The sequence below is a fragment of the Capricornis sumatraensis genome, chromosome 21 (assembly GCF_032405125.1).
Source record: "Capricornis sumatraensis isolate serow.1 chromosome 21, serow.2, whole genome shotgun sequence".
Classification (NCBI taxonomy): Eukaryota; Metazoa; Chordata; class Mammalia; order Artiodactyla; family Bovidae; genus Capricornis; species Capricornis sumatraensis.
Window position 1 is genome coordinate 27009291 of NC_091089.1, and position 18242 is coordinate 27027532.

Below are 18242 nucleotides of genomic sequence, written 5' to 3' on the forward strand. Positions count from 1 at the left end.
ACGTCACAAATTGCAGATGGGAGGCAGTGATCTCGAACATGCAGTCACATTGCGTGACCATCTGACACCTTCCATTTAGAAAAATAATACTTTCCTCCCAGCATACGCTCCCTGCTGCAACCAGCACCAAAAATTATGCCTGGGAGAACAGTTCCTCCTAGACCAGGTCTTAAATATTTCTTAGGCGGCTTTTAAAAGATTCATACAGCCGCAGCTTCCTACCCTACCTAGCACCCTTCCTAGTCACCCTTAGAAAAATCCGCGGAGGAAAAGGCGACTTCGCAGAGATGCGGCTGATAACAAAAACAGCCACAAAGAACAAAAGGGGGTGGGGGTGGGGGAACTGGAAGGATCCGAGAAAATTACACCAGACACATTGGTAAGGTGATTTATTCTCGTCTTCTGTGTGATTCGAGCCTATTCGTGTTAAAGTCAATGGACTTCTTTGTCGGCTCATTTCTAAGCCGCTTCACAGTGGCAGAGAATTTCGCAGTCCCCAGGAGGGGGACTGGAGTGGCTGGGATTGTATATAACTTGCTCATCCGCCAGCGTTCTGCACTAACCCTTGCTCATTTAAGACAAGAAAGAGCATCTCGGCCTGGCCTCCTTCCCTGTACATTTAATGACCCCTGGCAATAGCAACGGTCCTGATATCCGACAGACACGTTCAGGCAGAGAGATTTTAACCAGAAATTCAGATTTTTGATAGAATGTCGAAATGGGCACAGCTTATTTACTGATTAACAAAGGCCATGGCAAATTCTGTATCCGATCTCTATACACACACACACACACACACACACACACACACACACACAGGTTGCCTGAATCCACGTACATGCACACACACATACACAGATTCTGCATGGCTATCTCTCTTTGCCCCAGGATGAAAGCAAACACACTTTCACAACCTTCTAGGTCGCTAATATCCTTCTTGTAAGAATGAAGAGGGCTTGGTGCCACTGTCCCCTGAAAACTGACCCCAGACGGTTTTCTTGGAATCTTTTGGGAAGATGGGGTAGGGGGAGGGGCATTCTCTCCCCATGATCACAGCACAAAGGTGGCCAAAACAACCAACACCTGCTTTAAAAAATACTGCCTTCTTCCCATTTTCACACTGCCTTAGGTTTCGGGGGATTACCCAGTTTTAAAGCTGTACGTATCGGATCTACCAACACGTTTAAAGAGAAACTTTTCTTTTTATTAAAACCCAAATGGTACTTGCAAGATGAATACCCTGCTCTCTGTTCTTATAGGAAAAGGGAGCAGCTAGCCTGATAATTATGTGTAATAATAACACCATCTTTCACTTTTGTAATGAAGAGAAAGTGCTTGAAAAGTTACTACATCAGAGATAGGTGGGGTTTGTTCTCAGGAAAGCACTAGTGTCAACTGCCGAGAAGCTGACTTATTGTCCTGTGGCTTTGAAAAAACATGTGGGCAATCCTCATTTGTAAAATCAGCTCCACTTCTGAGTCCCAGGGACAAGAATAGCAAGTAAAGGACTTTAAGCAGAAAAAATGAATTAAAAAGACAAAGCTGCTTTGATCAGGATTGCCTCTTAAAAAAAAATCCATTGCTGCAGAGGTTTTGTATAAATATTAACCTATTGTAGTTCTCTCTAGAACTTTAACTGATAAAGTATGTAATAACAATAATCTTTATATGATCTAATATTTTCTTTCTCATTCATTTTACTATTTGTACATGAATATTTAAACACACATATTCAGATATGAGTACATTCAAGAAATTTAAATTCAGGTAGTGTATGACATACCAAACAATATAAAACTTCCTCTGAAGTCAGTTTGCCCGTGGGATCTACAAGTATCATAACTTTGTAGTGAGGTTGAATAGTATTTGATGATTTCATTAGGTATCTCTTCTAGGTATTACCCCAATCCATTTGTCTACCAAATGCCTAGTAATCTTTATACCTTAGTTTTAACCTCATTGCTAATTCAATAGCAGTGTGTATTGTACCACCCAGAATAATTAAACAAATGACATATCTAATTCCTAAAAGCTTCATATAATTGAGGAAGTAATGATTTGGGCCTGAACTATTGTCTGTGTTGTCCACATAATGGCCAATATCAATATGATATTGAACTTGGGAGATCTATCATAACTGGCAAATAACAATGTACTCACATTTATTGAGCACTTATCATATGACAGGCAGAGTTTTAAACACTTAAAATATATCTGAGCCATGTTCTCTTATCTTCCCTGACAAATAAAGGAACCTGAAACATGAAGAAGTTAATTACTCAAGATAACGTGGTTAATGAGCAGTGGGTCCATTGTTTGAACTCTGACAGACTAGATCTCAGAGAAGGCAATGGCACCCTACTCCAGTACTCTTGCCTGGAAAATCCCAGGGACAGAGGAGCCTGGTAGGCTGCAGTCCATGGGGTCACTAAGGTTCTTGCCTTGAGAATCCCGGGGACGGGGGAGCCTGGTGGGCTGCCATCTATGGAGTCGCACAGAGTCTGACACGACTGAAGTGACTTAGCAGCAGCAGCAGCAGCAGACTAAATCTACCACACATATTCCCCACCTCTGTGTAAACTGCCTTTTTGTGAATTTGGATCTAGGTATGCTCACCTATCAGTGCTTGGAAGGGCCGCCTATCCAGGGACAACCCTAATCAGGAGGAAACTACATGAGACAGAACTTTCTTTCAAAGGTTAAAGGGAGGTGGTTAGTATGTGTGTGCATGCATGCTAAGTCACTTTTGTGTCTGACTCTTGGCGACCCTATGGACTGTAGCCCACCAGCCTCTCTGTCCATGGGATTCTCCAGGTGTATCTCCTGGAGTGGGTTGCCATGCCCTCCTCCAGTGGATTGTCCTGATCCAGGGGTCAAACCTTCATCTCTTATGTCTTCTGCATTGGGAGGTGGATTCTTTACCATTAGCATCACCTGGGAAGTCCAGTAGTTAGTATAGTGAAAGTGAAAGTGAAGTCGCTCAGTCATGTCCAACTCTTTGCGACCCCATAGACTATAGCCTACCATAGACTGTAGCCTACAGGCTTCTCCATCCATGGGATTTTCCAGGCAAGAGTACCGGAGGTGTTTGCCATTTCCTTCTCCAGGGGATCTTCCCAACCCAGGGATCGAACCAGGGTCTCCCGCAATGCAGGCAGACACTTTACCCTCTGAGCCACCAGGGAAGCCCAGTAGTTAGTATACTTAGGTTTGAATCTGTTATCTTAAAGAGAAAAGCATTTTATGCTCAGAATCATAGAGCAGAAAGATGGAAGGAATCTAGGTTCTAAGCACATTTCTGATTCAACCACGAGGGCTCTTCCCAGGACTTCCAGGTATGGGATATAACATGTCCTTACCAACTCTATGACTTTTTTTGTTGTGTTGTGTTAGTGAACTATTATATTTGAAGTTGTATAGCCTATTAAGTTACTAGAAAAACCATATTAACATCATCAATTTAATATTTGTTAAATCCCCATATAGTGTCACTGTTTTTGTCTAGTATTTATTAAACCACCATGATATATTAAGGGGTAAAATAAGTTGTACATCATAGATTTTAACTATAACAAGAAAAGAAATAAAACAGTAAATGAATGTTAATGGGGAGACTTTTAATTAGAAAGCTTACTGTTATACTAAGATTCAGTATTTTGTGTATATCTTAAACTATACAATTGGTTTATGTGAAAGAATGCATCAAAAATTGCCAGCAGTCTATCTTAAGAAGAAAGGTAGAAAAGAGTAGCATATGTATAGTGATTACTGTTAGATCTATTTGCCAAATCTGAAGTGTCTTAACCAATTTCACAATGTCTTTCTCAAAAATGGGGAAAAAATGATGTAAACTAAAAAAAAATAATGTAGACTAATCACTTGTCAATTTCATTTTTTAACTGAAGCCATTTTATGAAAGCTTTTATAAGGACAGATTCATGCAACATTCCATATCTTTCTCTTCAATTTCTTCAGACAAGCAAACACAAATCTCTTCATATGAAATTGAATAGAGGCCAAGCAAAAACTTTGGGTGGTAACTTTGCTACTGCTTCTTTGATAGAAAAGAGAAAATTTATCATCATTCATTCAACAGATCTGTACAGAGTGTCTATTATGTGACAGGCACTGTTCCAAGGACATAACACTTAATGAAACAGATTAAAAAAATACCTCTCCATACGGAGCATACATTTTATTTATTTTATTTTATTTTAAAGTTTTTATTGGAGTATAGTTGCTTTAATGGCAGCCCACTCCAGTACTCTTGCCTGGAAAATCCCATGGATGGAGGTGCCTGGTAGGCTGCAGTCCATGGGGTCGCTGAGGGTGGGACACTTACTCAGCGACTTCACTTTCACTTTTCACTTTCACGCATTGGAGAAGGAAATGGCAACCCACTCCAGTGTTCTTGCCAGGAGAATCCCAGGGATGAGAGAGCCTTGTGGGCTGCCATCTATGGGGTCGCACAGAGTCAGACATGACTGATGCAACTTAGCAGCAGCAGCAGCAGTTGCTTTATACTGTTGTTTTAGTTTCTGTTGTACAGAAAAGTGAATCAGCTATACGTATACATGCCTGCATGCTAAGTTGCTTCACTCATGTCCGACTCTTTGCAACTCAAGAACTGTAGCCTGCTTGGTTCCTTAGTCCCCATGGGGATTCTCTAATCAAGAATACTGGAGTGGGTAGCCATTTCCTTTGCCAGGGGAGAAGGAACCTGGGTCTCCCACACTGCAGGCAGATTCTCTGCCATCTGAGCTACCAGGGAAGCCCCAATATACCTGCAGCCCTCTTTTTTTGGATTTCCTTCCCATTTGGATCGCCACAGAGCATTTTGTAGGGTCCCCAGTGCTATACAGTAGGTACTAATTATTTATCTTATACATAGTAGTGTATATACGGGATTTCCCAGGTGGTGCTAGTTGTAAAGAACCCACCTGACAATGCAGGAGACTTAAAGAGATGCAGGTTTAATCCCTAGGTTGGGAAGATCCCCTAGAGGAGGACATTGCAACCTACTCCAATACTCTTGCCTGGAGAATCCTACGGACAGAGGAGCCTGGTAGGCTATGGTCCTTAGAGCAGACCCGACTGAGGCAACTTAGCAGGCAGGCAGGCAGTGTAGATATATCATTCCCAATCTGCCAGTTCAACCCACTCCCCTTTCCCCCTCCTCTTGGTGTCTGTATGTTTGTCCCCTATGCCTGTGTCTCTATTGGAGCATACATTTTCAGTTGAAATAGACGGACAAAGAGCAACAACAAAGATTAAAATCTAGTGAAGTAAGTAGTAAATGTTTTCAAGAAAATAAAGCAGGAAAGGGGGATGGGAATGCCTCTGAGAGGGGGGCTTGTGATTTTAAATAGGATGGTCACAAAAATGGCACTGAAATAAGGTGAGGTGGCAAGCTCCATGGATAGTCAAGGAAAGTGTTCCAGGCGGAGGGACACCACAGATGCCAAGGCCCAGAGGCAGCAGCAGGCAGAGCATTTTGAAGAAGCTGCAGAGGTCAGTGGAGCAGAGTAAGCAAGGGAGAGGGGTTGTAGCTGAATGTGAGGGTCTTCAGGTAACAGGAACTGCCTGGGGAGGGCAGCCTGGAAGCACTCAAAAGCATTTGACATGACTTTGGCTTTAAAATATTCTCATAGAGGTAGGGCTTGGGAAAAAAATGTCAACATGCTCATGCTTTAGTTATAGATTTTTTTTCTCTGTCTCTCATGTGGCCCAAGTCTGTTATGTGTGGCCAGGATAATCAGACTGTTCATCACGTACCAGATTAAAAGGATATGGTCAGGGACTTTCCTGATGGTCCAGTGGTTAAGAATCCACCTTCCAATGCAGGTTAGATCCCAGGTCGGGGAATGAAGATCCCACATACTATGGAACTAGAGTGCCCTTGTTCCACAACTACTGAGTATTCCCCAACAAGAAGCCCCTGCGTGCTGCAACTAGAGAAAGCCCATGTACTGAAGCACAGTCAAAAAAAAAAAAAAAAAATTGGTATGATCAGCTTGAGATAAAAATCTAACTTGTTAATTTTTATAATTTAATTCTCTATAGTTTCACAAATTATAATTTTCTTGATGATATTTTTAGACATTTATGACCATTTTTTCAGTGTCCAAAAAAATCTATTGATATTGTCATAAATTTTAATCCAGTAATACTACTAAATGAGTTTCAATAAAAACAAGCAGTAACTTGCCATACCTCTCCCCAGTTCTTCTTAAAATATCATTCTCTCCTTTTTCCCTGCTTTTCTTGGCATTCACATCCATCTTTATAAATAATTTGCTAAGGTGCCATGTCTTTGTCTCTCACGTTTGAGTTTCTGATACCTGCCAAATCTTCCCATTTCAGTATAATTAAAGCAAAAAAATAGTTAAATAAAAAAATTCAGTGTTCACATTACTACTTACTGCAGAGTGAAATCATTATTGTGATTACATTCCCTTTCTCATGTAGTTGCTCCTTTTCGGAATTTATTTTTGGCTTTGTCTTTTACCTAAATAGATTTTTAGAATCAAATACATTACAAAAAGTTCCACTGCTCCTTTCTGGGGCTTCCCTGGTGGCTCAAATGGTAAAGAAAGTGAAAGTGTTAGTTACTCAGTCGTGTCCAACTCTTTGTGACCCCATGGACTGGAGGTCCCCAGGCTCCTCTGTCCATGGGATTCTCCAAGCAAGAATATTGGAGTGGGTTGCCATTTCCTTCTCCAGGGGATCTTCCTCACGTAGGGATTGAACCTGGGTCTCCTACATTGCAAGCAGACTCTTTACTGACTGAGGTACCAGGGAAGAGAGATGGTGAAGAATCTGCCTGCAATTTGGGAGACTTGGGTTTGATCCCTGGATTGGGAAGATTTCCTGGAGGCGGGCATGACAACTCACTCCAGTATTCTTGCCTGGAGAATCCCACGGACAGAGGGGCCTGGCAGGCTACAGTCCATGGGTCACAAAGAGACACAACTGAGTGACTAAGCACAGCACAGCACACTCCTTTGGAACCACCATACATTTATAACTAGTTACATATTTTTTTCAAATGTTCCAACTCAAGCATCATTTTTTGCCATGCCTCACTTTTTTTTCTCAGAATTTTCTTCCTACAACCTTTACTTTTTCTTATTCATTCTGAGTCTGGTTTGTTCTTCAGGACTATGGGACAGATAGCATCCTGGGAATTCCCTTCCCAACTCTTGTTAAAATTACATTTTTGTTCCTGGATCCTATGTCTTCCTTTTCTTCAATGATTTCTTGGTTCTGCCAAAGCATATCCTCTTGTAGTTTGCTTAAAATGCTAGTTAATTAATTAATCTTTTTACCAAGATACACAGGTGATGCGCAAAAAATGGAATAACCCTGCTCAAGTTCTTGACTGGTGATTTGATTGAGTAGAGAATTCTGGATTGAAAATTATGTGTCTGTGCAAAGAATTTGAAGTCTTTCCATCCTTGGGGCTCTGCTATTTCCATTGCTTAGTCCGATATGGTGATTTCGTTTCTATCTGTTGTGTTGAGTGCCTTGATTCTCGAATCTCATGTTCTTCAGGGCAGAGAAACTGTCTTTTTCTTAATTATTCTGCTCTTTCTGCCTTCCTTTCCTAGATGTTTTAGACTTTTTGGATTGATGTAAATATATTTTCACACTCAATCTTTTCAACCTGCTTTTGAAGATTCTTTTGTTTTATCTTTAACTCTTCTTTGGGATATATTTCACCTTTTTTATAGCTACTTCATTTTTCTCCTTTTTGAGTTATTGGGCACCTTTATTTTTTATTTTTAATTTTGGAGTGGTAATGGTGATGGTGGTGGTGGTGGCGCAGTTGTGGTGATGGTGATGGTGGTTGGCTGGTTAGTTGGTTGATTTGCAGTATTTTCTTCTCTTCTCAGAATTCTGTTTCTTTTGTGTTTATTTTTTTGTTTTATTTTTAAAATTTCTCTTTCATATTTTCATAAGAAATGGACTTACACTTATCTCAGTTTCTGTTCATACTTAAGATTCATGTAGTAAAGTATGTTTGGACATTTTATGTCATTAGACAAGATTGTTGACTTGCAAGCAATATTCTTGAGCCCAGAGGCTCCACTTCCCCTTTTTTCAGAGAATAGCTCACAGTCTTCCACCTGGTCTGAGGGTGAAGGATGCTGACTGTCCTCAGGGGTTACTCCTGGGATCTGACACTATTAAAAATTAATATACTTTTAACCACCCCTGACTTTCAGTATTGCCTTTAGCCATGCCCTGCAGTAGACTGGAAACTCCAGCTCTCAAGTCCCGAGAGTTTCTGAAATACAAGTCAGTTCACTTGTTGTTACTGTTCAAGACCTTTAGGTTTTTAGGTTTTTCCATGCTCATAACCCCATTGATTGACATGTTCCCAAACATATTAAGATCCCTCCTCTATGGCTATCTTTTCTCCTTTTATCTCTGCTCTTATGAGTCTATTTCATCCCTTTATTATCTTTTTTAGAAGTGACCTAGAGAGAGAGGAGATAGTATGGTCAGACAACCATCTCTGATCTATAGCTGTGATTTTGATTTTAAACATTTTTTGATATTTTTTCTAAGACTTCCTTACTGACAAGTAACAACTCTGAGAATATTTTGTTTTGAATAATAATCTCTAACAGAGCAGTTCCTCATAGGCATTTATTTACAAGCAGTGACAATAATGAGAGAGTTCTGTATTTTCATGATTACAGTACAAATGACTGGTCAATTATTGAATTCAAGCTAATGCAGACCATCAGGGAAATATTTTACCCTGGTTCTATGAAAAAGTCTCTTCCTCATTCTGTAAAATAACAGGATCTTGTGTATTATGAGGCTTTTAGTTAGGGTTTTTAGCTTCATAAATATCAATCACCTTAGTTCTGAAAAGCCATATTAAAATAAGTTAAATAAGCATTCTGATAGGAGCCGCTTTGAGTTGTCTAGCTGAAAGACCCTGTGTGGACCCAGGAGTAGTTACCACCAGATTATACAATACTGTATGATATCAAGTCCCCCATGGAACCTCTGTCCTGCTTTGCTCAGCCTGGCCTATGCTCAGTGAGATTCAGGGCACTGCAGTATTCGTGCTAAGATCTTGCCATCAGAAAGAAAAAAGATCTCCTCTTGGAGTCTTTTTTTCCTCTGACTGACCACAGATTGTTCTAAAAAAATTAGCAACGCTAATATGGCAAATCTGCTTGTCCTTAGCTATGTGATTAAGCAGGATAAGCAATAACACTGACAAGTTGCCTTGATAAATTTCAGAAGCCAAATGAAACTGGTGGCTCTTGGGAATGAATTCACTGGAGGATGCTACACTGTTCTAAAGGAGTAATCACTGGAGATTTCCCCAGGACTCCACAGGCTAAAAAAATTTAAAAAATGAAAACTGTTGGCAAAAATAAAATAGAAGGGCACAGGTAAAAACAAGGGAAAACTTATTGCCAGTGCTTTTGGTTTTGTTGTTTGTTTTATGAGAGCTTTATTGAGATATAATTCACACAAAATAAAATATGCCCTCTTAAAGTATACTTTTCAGGGAGTTGAAGTATATTCAGAGAGGTGCAGTCATCACACTCTTCATCGAGAACATGGTAATCATCTCAAAAAGGAACTCCATACATACATTTGGGTTCTTTAACTTTTTGTTTATTTTAAATAATGCTTTTAAGAACATCCATGTATTTCTGTAGACCTAAGTGTCCATTTCTCTGGGGTATATTCCAAGAAGTGAAATGGCAATCTGTAAGATTTAAAATATTAAGAAAATGCCAAACAGTTTTCAAAAACGGCTGTACTATTTTACAATACCGGTCATATAGAAGAGCTCCAATTTCTCCACAATCTCACCAACACTTTTTATTGTCCTTCTTAAAACAGTTCTCATGGATGTGAAGTGGTATCCCATTACAGTTTTTATTTGCATTTCCCTAATGAGTAGTAGTGTTGAACATCCATTCATGTGCTTATTGGCCACTCGTATATCTCCTTTGAAGAAATGTCTGTGCAAGTCTTTTTGTAATCAGGGTTTATTTCTGGGCTCTCAGTTTCATTTCATTGATCTATATGTCCATTTTTAAGCCAATACTACAGTGTCTTGGTTACTATAGCTTTGTAGTAATTTTTGAAATTAGCAAGTGTGACTCTTCCATTTTCAAAATTGTGTGGGTCCCTTACACTTTCATATGAATCTTAAGATCCACTTCTCAAATACTGCAGAAAACACAGCTGAGATTTTGAGGGGGATTGTGTGGAATATGTAGATTGGTTTGGGGAGTGTTGCCATCTTAACAACATTAAGTCTTCCAATTCACAAGTGTAGGTTTTCTTTCCGCTTATTGAGGTCTGCTTTCATTTCTTTCAGCAATACTTTTCAGTTTTCAGGGTACACATCTTGCACCTTCATCAGATTTATTCCTAAGTATTTTATTATTTTGGAGAAGGAAATGGCAACTCACTCCAGTGTTCTTGCCTGGAGAATCCCAGGGACGGCGGAGCCTGGTGGGCTGCCATCTATGAGGCTGCACAGATTTGGACACAACTGAAGTGACTTAGCAGCAGCATTTTATTATTTATGATACCATTAGAAGGAATTGTTTTCTTAACTTCATTTCAGATTGTTCGTTGCTAATATAGAGAAAAAAATTGATTTTTGTATAGTTAGCTTTTGTCCCACAACCTTGCTGAACTCATTTATTAGTTCTAATAGTTTTGTTATGTATCCCCAGGATTTTTTCTATAAGCTCATGTCATCTATGAAGAGAGATAGTTTTGCTTCTTCCTTTATAGTCTATATGCCTTTTACGTCTTATTCTTGACTAATTGCCCTGTCCAGGACCTCTGCAACAATGTTAAGTTGAAGTGGTGAGACCAAACAACCTTGTCTTATTCTTAATTTTGGAGAAAGGCATATTTTCATTTACCAGAGGTATATTAGCTGTGCATTTTTTCCTGAATGGTTTTTAAAATCGGGTTGAAGAAGTTCTTTTCTATTGTTATTGGTTGAGTTTTTTTATCATGAAAGGGTGTTGAATTTTTTTTAAATGCTTTCCCTGATCCAATAGTCACGTATGGATGTGAGAGTTGGACTATAAAGAAAGCCGAGCCCGAAGAATTGATGCCTTTGAACTGTGGTGTTGGAGAAGACTCTTGAGAGTCCCTTGGACTGCAAGGAGATCCAACCAGTCCATTCTAAAGGAGATCAGTCCTCGATGTTCATTGGAAGGATGCTAAAGCTGAAACTCCAATACTTGGCTACCTAATGTGAAGAACTGACTCATTAGAAAAGGCCCTGATGCTGGAAAAGATTGAAGGCAGGAGGAGAAGGGGACAACAGAAGATGAGATGGTTGGATGGCATCACTGACTCGAAGGACATGAGTTTGAGCAAGCTCTGGCAGTTGTTGATGGACAGAGAAGCCTGGCATGCTGCAGGCCATGGGGTTGCGAAGAGTCAGACACGACTGAGCAACTGAACTGACTGACTGGATCTATTGAGGTAATCTGGAGAAGGAAATGGCAGCCCACTCCAGTATTCTTGCCTGGGAAATCTCATGGATGGAGGAGCTTGGCAGGCTATGGTTCATGGGGTCACTAAAAGTGGGACACGACTTACCAACTGAGCATCCACACTCGCATGCATTGTGATAATCATGTTGATTTTTGTTGTACATTCTATGAACGTGATTTGTTACACTGATTGATTTTCAGATGCTAGGCCAACCTTGCATTCGTGGGTTGAACTCCATTTGGCCATCGTATATAATCTTTTTTGTACATTGCTGACTACAAATTTGACTTTAGTTCTGATCAGTACTCTGCACACTGGAGTGGGTTGCCATTGCCTTCTCCAATGCATGAAAGTGAAAAGTGAAAGTGAAGTCACTCAGTCGTGTCCAACTCTTCGTAACCCCATGGACTGCAGCCTACCAGGCTCCTCCACCCATGGGATTTTCCAGGCAAGAGTACTGGCATGGGTTGCCGTTTCCTTCTCCAGTTTGAGTCATTAAAGATAAATTAATAGTGCTGACTGACAAAGTTGTTTCTGGGGCAGAGGTTTATTTAACTTAGATTCAGTTTGATACCCACACACCATAATCTATAAGGGATGAGAGCATGTGGGATAACTGAAACTAGATCACAAATACACACTGGACTTGACTAGAAAATGTCCAAGCTCTTTTCTCTAAAATGTAGAACTAAGACCTAACTCACTGTCTTTAATATTTGTATGATTACTTGATCAGGATGTTTAGAAAGACTTCTGTAAGGTTGTTTTGCCAGATATGTTTGAGTTTCTCAGGTAACAGATGTATTAATAATAAGGAGTTTTCAGAGCAACAAAGTCTTAAAGAGAATATGCAAGATGTGTATAGCCATAAAGATAAATGAAATAATATGTTGGATTGATGGAACATTGTTTTCTTTTTCAAAAATACTCTTTAGTGTGATCATATTGTTTTACAGTTCATGGAAGGAGAAATATTAAATAAGTGAATAAGTAAGCTTATTTCAAAGAAAAAAGAGACTGAAATTGTAACTTATATTCAAATACCATTTTGAATCTTTTTTCTATTTCCTGATTTATATTTCCCAGTGCGCTTTACATTTTTGTATTTAATAGTCTTCTGGGGTTGTTCTAGAAAGTATGAAGAAATTTTAGCTGCCAAGTTGAAGAGAGCTTTGAAAATATCTACACCAAAAAAATAATATACTACAGAAAATTATCATTCAAATTAAACAAAATGAGCTAACATGAATTAAAACTCCTTATTTTTTTCCTGGTGAATATCTCAGTTCTTAACAACTCCTGAACTCCAGGAGCTAATACTTAAGTAGCTGTTCATCAATTCTACTCAGATGAACAGAATTTCTGAGGAGCCCTTGTCTTTATCAATGAAAAAAGTTGGAAGAAAGAGCCCAACTCAACTATTTCTGCCCTAAATTCTTGTGATTCTGAGCTCTTCTGTTTCACAAAACAACCGCGTGTGAAGTGTCAGCTCTATGCTCTCCCCCACTGCCCGTCTGTATCGCTGCGTGGCTTTGCATTGCTTAAGGATAAACAGGTTGAAGTTGCATATGGTTAACATTTTTTCTTTGAGCTGGTGCAGGGAGAGATCCTTTAGCATCTGCAGGTCTCACATGGAGTCACGGGCAGTAAAGGAATGACTGAAGTAGTTGCAGACAGCATGGAGTCTACGTTCCTCTCTTTGCCTAAGAAATCATGGATAATTAAATTAACATGGATTGAATGCAAACCGTGAGAGCAAAGGCATGAGAAACCCCCATCTCCATGTGGGATCGCCATATTTACCTGTATTATATGAGGCAATAAAAACCAGAGGAGAAAAGTAATAAAAACCAAACAGTAATAAAAACTTATATTTACATAATTTCTTTCTACCCCAGGATTCCAAAGCATCTAATGAAAGTCATATAGGAAAATCTGTCACGGGACCTGTGACTTGCAACTGGCAGAAGAGCTCATTAACAATTACAGGTTGGCCAAAGGAACTAGAGACAAAATACATTTTAGAAAGAGTACTACCTTATAACTTCTGTCTTATCCTTGTACCTTTATGACTATAAATCAGAGTGATCAATTTCAAACATACTCTTAACTTGTGATTTGAAAGTGGCAAGAATCATTAAAAGCTCATGAATTCTCCAAATTACAGTCAACCTGGAACTGTGAAATCCATGCTCACTTAGGAAAGCGTCAAGTGCACATTTTATGTCCATTCATCGGTGCTTCTCAATGTGGAATTGAAGGACAAGGCCTTTATCTTAGGTGCCCAGCATTATCAGGTTTCCCAGGCATCTTTTCTATACTAATGTTGAAATTCATACTGTGGCTGTGAAATCAGGCCAGTTTTGTTATGACTTGAAAAGATTTGTAAGGCACAGATGTTAGCTCCAGCTGTTTTTATCAGTGATCTGCAAGCTAAGGTGGTCCTCTGTAAGTTGTACTCTTATAGATGCCATGAGAGTATGTCCTACTAACATCACTCATGTATTGAGACTTTCCACATAAAAATGGATTTGAGAGAGAAATTGTGCCTGAAGCCGGTAAGGTGTTTGAAAGATTAGACAATAATAAAATGGCTACTTCCCCAGAACATGAGGACTTCTGTAGCAAATCCACTGTTTTTCAACTCAACAAAATCTCTTGTAAGTTTCAGGCAGGTGCCATTTATTATACCCATAATCCTACTTATAATAATAATAATGAATGCATACAATGTGTGCATTCTGTTATATTTCTTGAACATACTACACATTTAAAGCTCAGCAACATGATGAGGTGGGTACTACTTTTCTTCCCATGTTAGGATACACCAACTAGATGGACATGAGTTTGAGTAAGCCCCAGGAATTGGTGATGGACAGGGAAGCCTGGCATACTGCAATCCATGGGGTCGCAAAGAGTCGGACATGACTGAGAGACTGAACTGAACTTACTGAAGGATAACACAGCCAAACTTTTGGTTGGTTAAATTATCTGCTAGTATCACAGCCATTTGCAAAGTGCATTGGGTCTAAATTGAAGTCACAATGAAATCATTCTTTAGTCACTACTTCTCAGAGTCTTATTTCTAGATTATAAGTCCAAGAAATAAGGGAAAGTAAACATTATTCTGGGCTTCCCAAGTGGTCCAGGTAAAGAATCCACCTGCCAATGCAGGAGATGCAAATTCAACCCCTGGGTCAGGAAGAACCCCTGGAGATGGAAATGGCAATCAACTCCAGTATTTCTGCCTGGGAAATCCCATGGACAGAGGAGCCTGGCAGGCTGTAGTCCATAGGGTTGTGAGGAATCGGATGTGACTGACTGAACACACACACACACACACACACACACACACACATACACAAATGCTCTTCTATCAGTTTGAAAGTGAAAGTGAAGTAGCTCAGTTGTGTCCTACTCTTTATGACCCCATGGACTGTAGCCCACCAGGCTCCTCCATCCATGGGATTCTCCAGGCAAGAATACTGGAGTGGGTTGCCATTTCCTTCTCCAGGGGATCTTCCTGACCCAGGGATCGAACCCAGGTCTCCTGCATTGCAGGCAGATGCTTTAACCTCTGAGCCACCTGGGAAGCCCTTCTATCAGTTTAGTTGAAAGGAAAGTAAGGAGTGGAATCTCATAAGGTCAGAGATGAGACAACAAATACAAAACCAGCCCTATATCCTAGCTATTGATATCATATCATTATTTTTATCAATTCACCAACAAAAACTATATATTTTCATTGCTGTAGTGGAGATCACAACTAAACTGTTATAATACTGATCACATTAGAAAAATAATACATAACCACTATCTCTTGTAAAGGGGATTTTTTATGTTCTACTTGATATGACTTCATGAGACAAAATATAATAGATTTTATTACCTATCTGTGAACTTTTGCAATCCCCTTATTCACTCTACACACTCCCAGTCTCAGTTTCCCTTTTAAAATCTTCCCAGCTCTAAAATTCAATGAGCCTGTAAGTCTAAGTCACTGCAGTTTATTTTAAATTTATTTATTTTTTAATTGAAGAATAATTGCTTTACAGAACTGTATTGGTTTATGCAGTTTTTTGAAAATACTCTTTCTTTTATATTCATTATTCTTGTTATGTCATTCAGAAGATGACAGTTGCTATTAACCAAGTATACTCAAATAGTCTCACAAACATTGGATGTTCATTATAGCAAGCCTGACTCCAACAAACCTTCATGAATCAACCTGTTACAAAATAGAGCATTCCAGTACGGTAGATAAATAATATCATCTGCTACAGCTTCCCAAAACATTCTTCATAAGTGATGTTTTATGCAACGTGATTAGAAAGCACTGCCATCTCCCTTAAGGTTAAACTTGTGATCCTCATGTATATACATAGGAAATAAAAACCTCTGCATAGAATTGTATTCATATCATTTATGAAGCAGAAATAAAGAATCACAGAGAATGAAATGTTTTTGTAACAGCAAAGAATCATGGCTAATATTTCCCAAGACTTTGCTCTGTCCAGCACTTTACAGGCGTTACCTCATTCAATTTAAATATAAAAATCATGGCTAAGAATTCTTGAGCCTTTCCTCATTTAATGCTCACAATAACTCTATGAAGTAATGAAGTCAATAACTGATATTCTAATCAGTATTTTATTATTTAGAAATTTCCCATTTTATTTGAATTATGTTTGTCAAATTCTCCCCCATAAATAACAGAGACTGTTATTTTTCATCCAGTGTGTCTCTCCTTCTTTCTTTATGAAGAGAATGCTAATTGGATTATGGGTGCCAAAGTGCTCATCTGAAAACTGGCATTTCCATCCTCTCTGGTAGTGAGAGATGTTCCTACCGCTGACCAATAATATATAAACAGAAATTTGCTGGTAGGAATTCTGAGTAAGCTTATTTATTTATTATCAGTAAGACCAATAGCAGCAGTGAGCTCAGTCTTCTGTTTGTTTGTTCTGATTATTTTTTATTGGAGTGTGGTTGCTTTATAAGGTTGTGTTAGTTTCAGGTGTACAGCAAACTGAATCACTTATACGCATACATATATCCACTCTTTTTTAACTTCTTTTCCCTGTAGGTCATTACAGAGTATTGAGCAGAGTTTCCTGCGCTATACCCTAGGTGCTTATTGTTATCTATAGTTATCTATTTTATATATAGTTAATTAATATATAATAGTGTAATTATGTCAATCCCAATCTTCCAATTCATCCCATCCTTCCTTTCCCCCCTGGTAACCATAAGTTTGTTTTCTACATGTGTGATTCCATTTCTGTTTTGTAAGTAAGTTCATTTACATCATTTTGTAGGTTTCACATACAAGCCATTTGCAGCAACATGCTTAGCTTTCTGTTGAATGTGTTACTTAAAAGGTTTAGTCAAAAAGACCGAAGCCCATGTCATCATCAGACTCTTGAGATTCTTCTTTCTTTACTTCTGTGTTCTTCTCCTCAGCTGGGACAGCAGTGGTGGAGGGGGCCGGACTCCTGCTGAGAGACCACCAGCGGCTGGGGGGAGCAGGTCCAGCAGCCCCCACACGGCAGATGAGGCTCCCAGTGTTGACACTGGCCAGAGCCTGTGCAAACCAACCTGGCCAGAAAGAGCCAGTGTTTACACCGGCTGCTTTAATGAAGGTGTTGATCTTATCCTCCGTGAGCCTTACCGTGTAGAATGAGGGCTGAACAGAGGCAGGTGAGCTCCGAGACAGAGGCCATCCTGGAGTGCTAGGCAAGGGCTACGGTGTGGTGCTAGTCTCTGGATGAAGTGCGGGCCTCACCCCAATGTGGTCTTGCTTCCTTGGAAGGACTAAGCATCTTAGGGCAGCTGAGAAAAGGTAAGTTTTTTTATTTTTATTTATGTTTTAAGGGCATTTAAATTATTATTATTATTATTTTGGCTGTGCTCTGGAATCTTAGTTCCCCCACCAGGGATCAAAACCTGTATTGGGAACTCGGAGCCTTAACCACTGGACTGCCACAGAAGTCTCAAGCCTTTTTGAATAGGATCTTTCTCGAGAAGAGGTTTAAGGGGACACGTGCTAAACACAGATGGTCCCAGATGGGTCTACCCTGGCCCAGTTAACATCTTGTTTTTCTTTTCATACCACTTTGTACCTCTGGGTGTCAGGTCCCTTCTTTTCCAAGTGGGGCCTTTGGAAACTGTGGTCTTATTGCTGTGTTTGGATGGAACTCCACTCAATTTGGAGCATGTGAGATGATCCTTAAAGGATTAGGGTAAGCGTTAGAGGAATGCTGTTGATGAATAGTGTCCCTGTGCTAAAGCACAGTCAGGAGAGCAGAGAAAGTGGTGCTTGCCGGGCTTTCACCTCCAACCCTTGGCATGTCCTCTCCAGATGCCGATAGCAAGTCTTTCCATATGACCCCCCCCAGGTGAATCCAATCCTGACCTCCTGTACCGCCACCATCTCCCAATCTCCCAGCCTTGGGACCTGGGGATGGAGAGTGGTAGGGAAATTCCTCTGCTTCTCCCTGTAGGATCTTCCTAATCTGTAGTTAGATGCTTTGCTCTTTTAAGTAATGCAAATCTAAATTTTAAACTAAAATCATCAAAATACTAGGAACTGTGCTACAACTGAAAATGTATATGATAACATCAAAGCAACAAACACTGTAAAGGAAAAAATGAACTCTACACATTTTTTAACTGTCTGAAGCAAGTTAATTGAAAGACTTTAAAAACCTGGAAAAATATTTATAATATATATG

The 18242-nt window shown here is 39.6% G+C and overlaps 1 protein-coding gene across 1 annotated transcript; it reads right to left on the reverse strand.

Moving 5' to 3' along the window:
• Positions 1-16891: 16891 nt before the first annotated feature.
• On the reverse strand, positions 16892-17231 carry LOC138097702 (large ribosomal subunit protein P1-like). Its single transcript, XM_068993995.1, has 2 exons — positions 17180-17231; positions 16892-17106 (listed from the first exon to the last, which is right to left on the reverse strand). Exons 1-2 carry the CDS (start codon positions 17229-17231, stop codon positions 16892-16894), a joined length of 267 nt encoding a protein of 88 aa, XP_068850096.1.
• Between the last annotated feature and the right edge of the window lie 1011 nt (positions 17232-18242).

Excerpts from the sequence above, each read along its gene's own strand:
- LOC138097702 (XM_068993995.1), bottom strand. The coding sequence starts at position 17,231 with ATGGCCTCTGTCTCGGAGCTCACCTGCCTCTGTTCAGCCCTCATTCTA. Across the intron at positions 17,107-17,179 it reads TTCAGCCCTCATTCTACACG|GTTGGTTTGCACAGGCTCTG; the intron begins GTAAGGCTCACG and ends CTTTCTGGCCAG.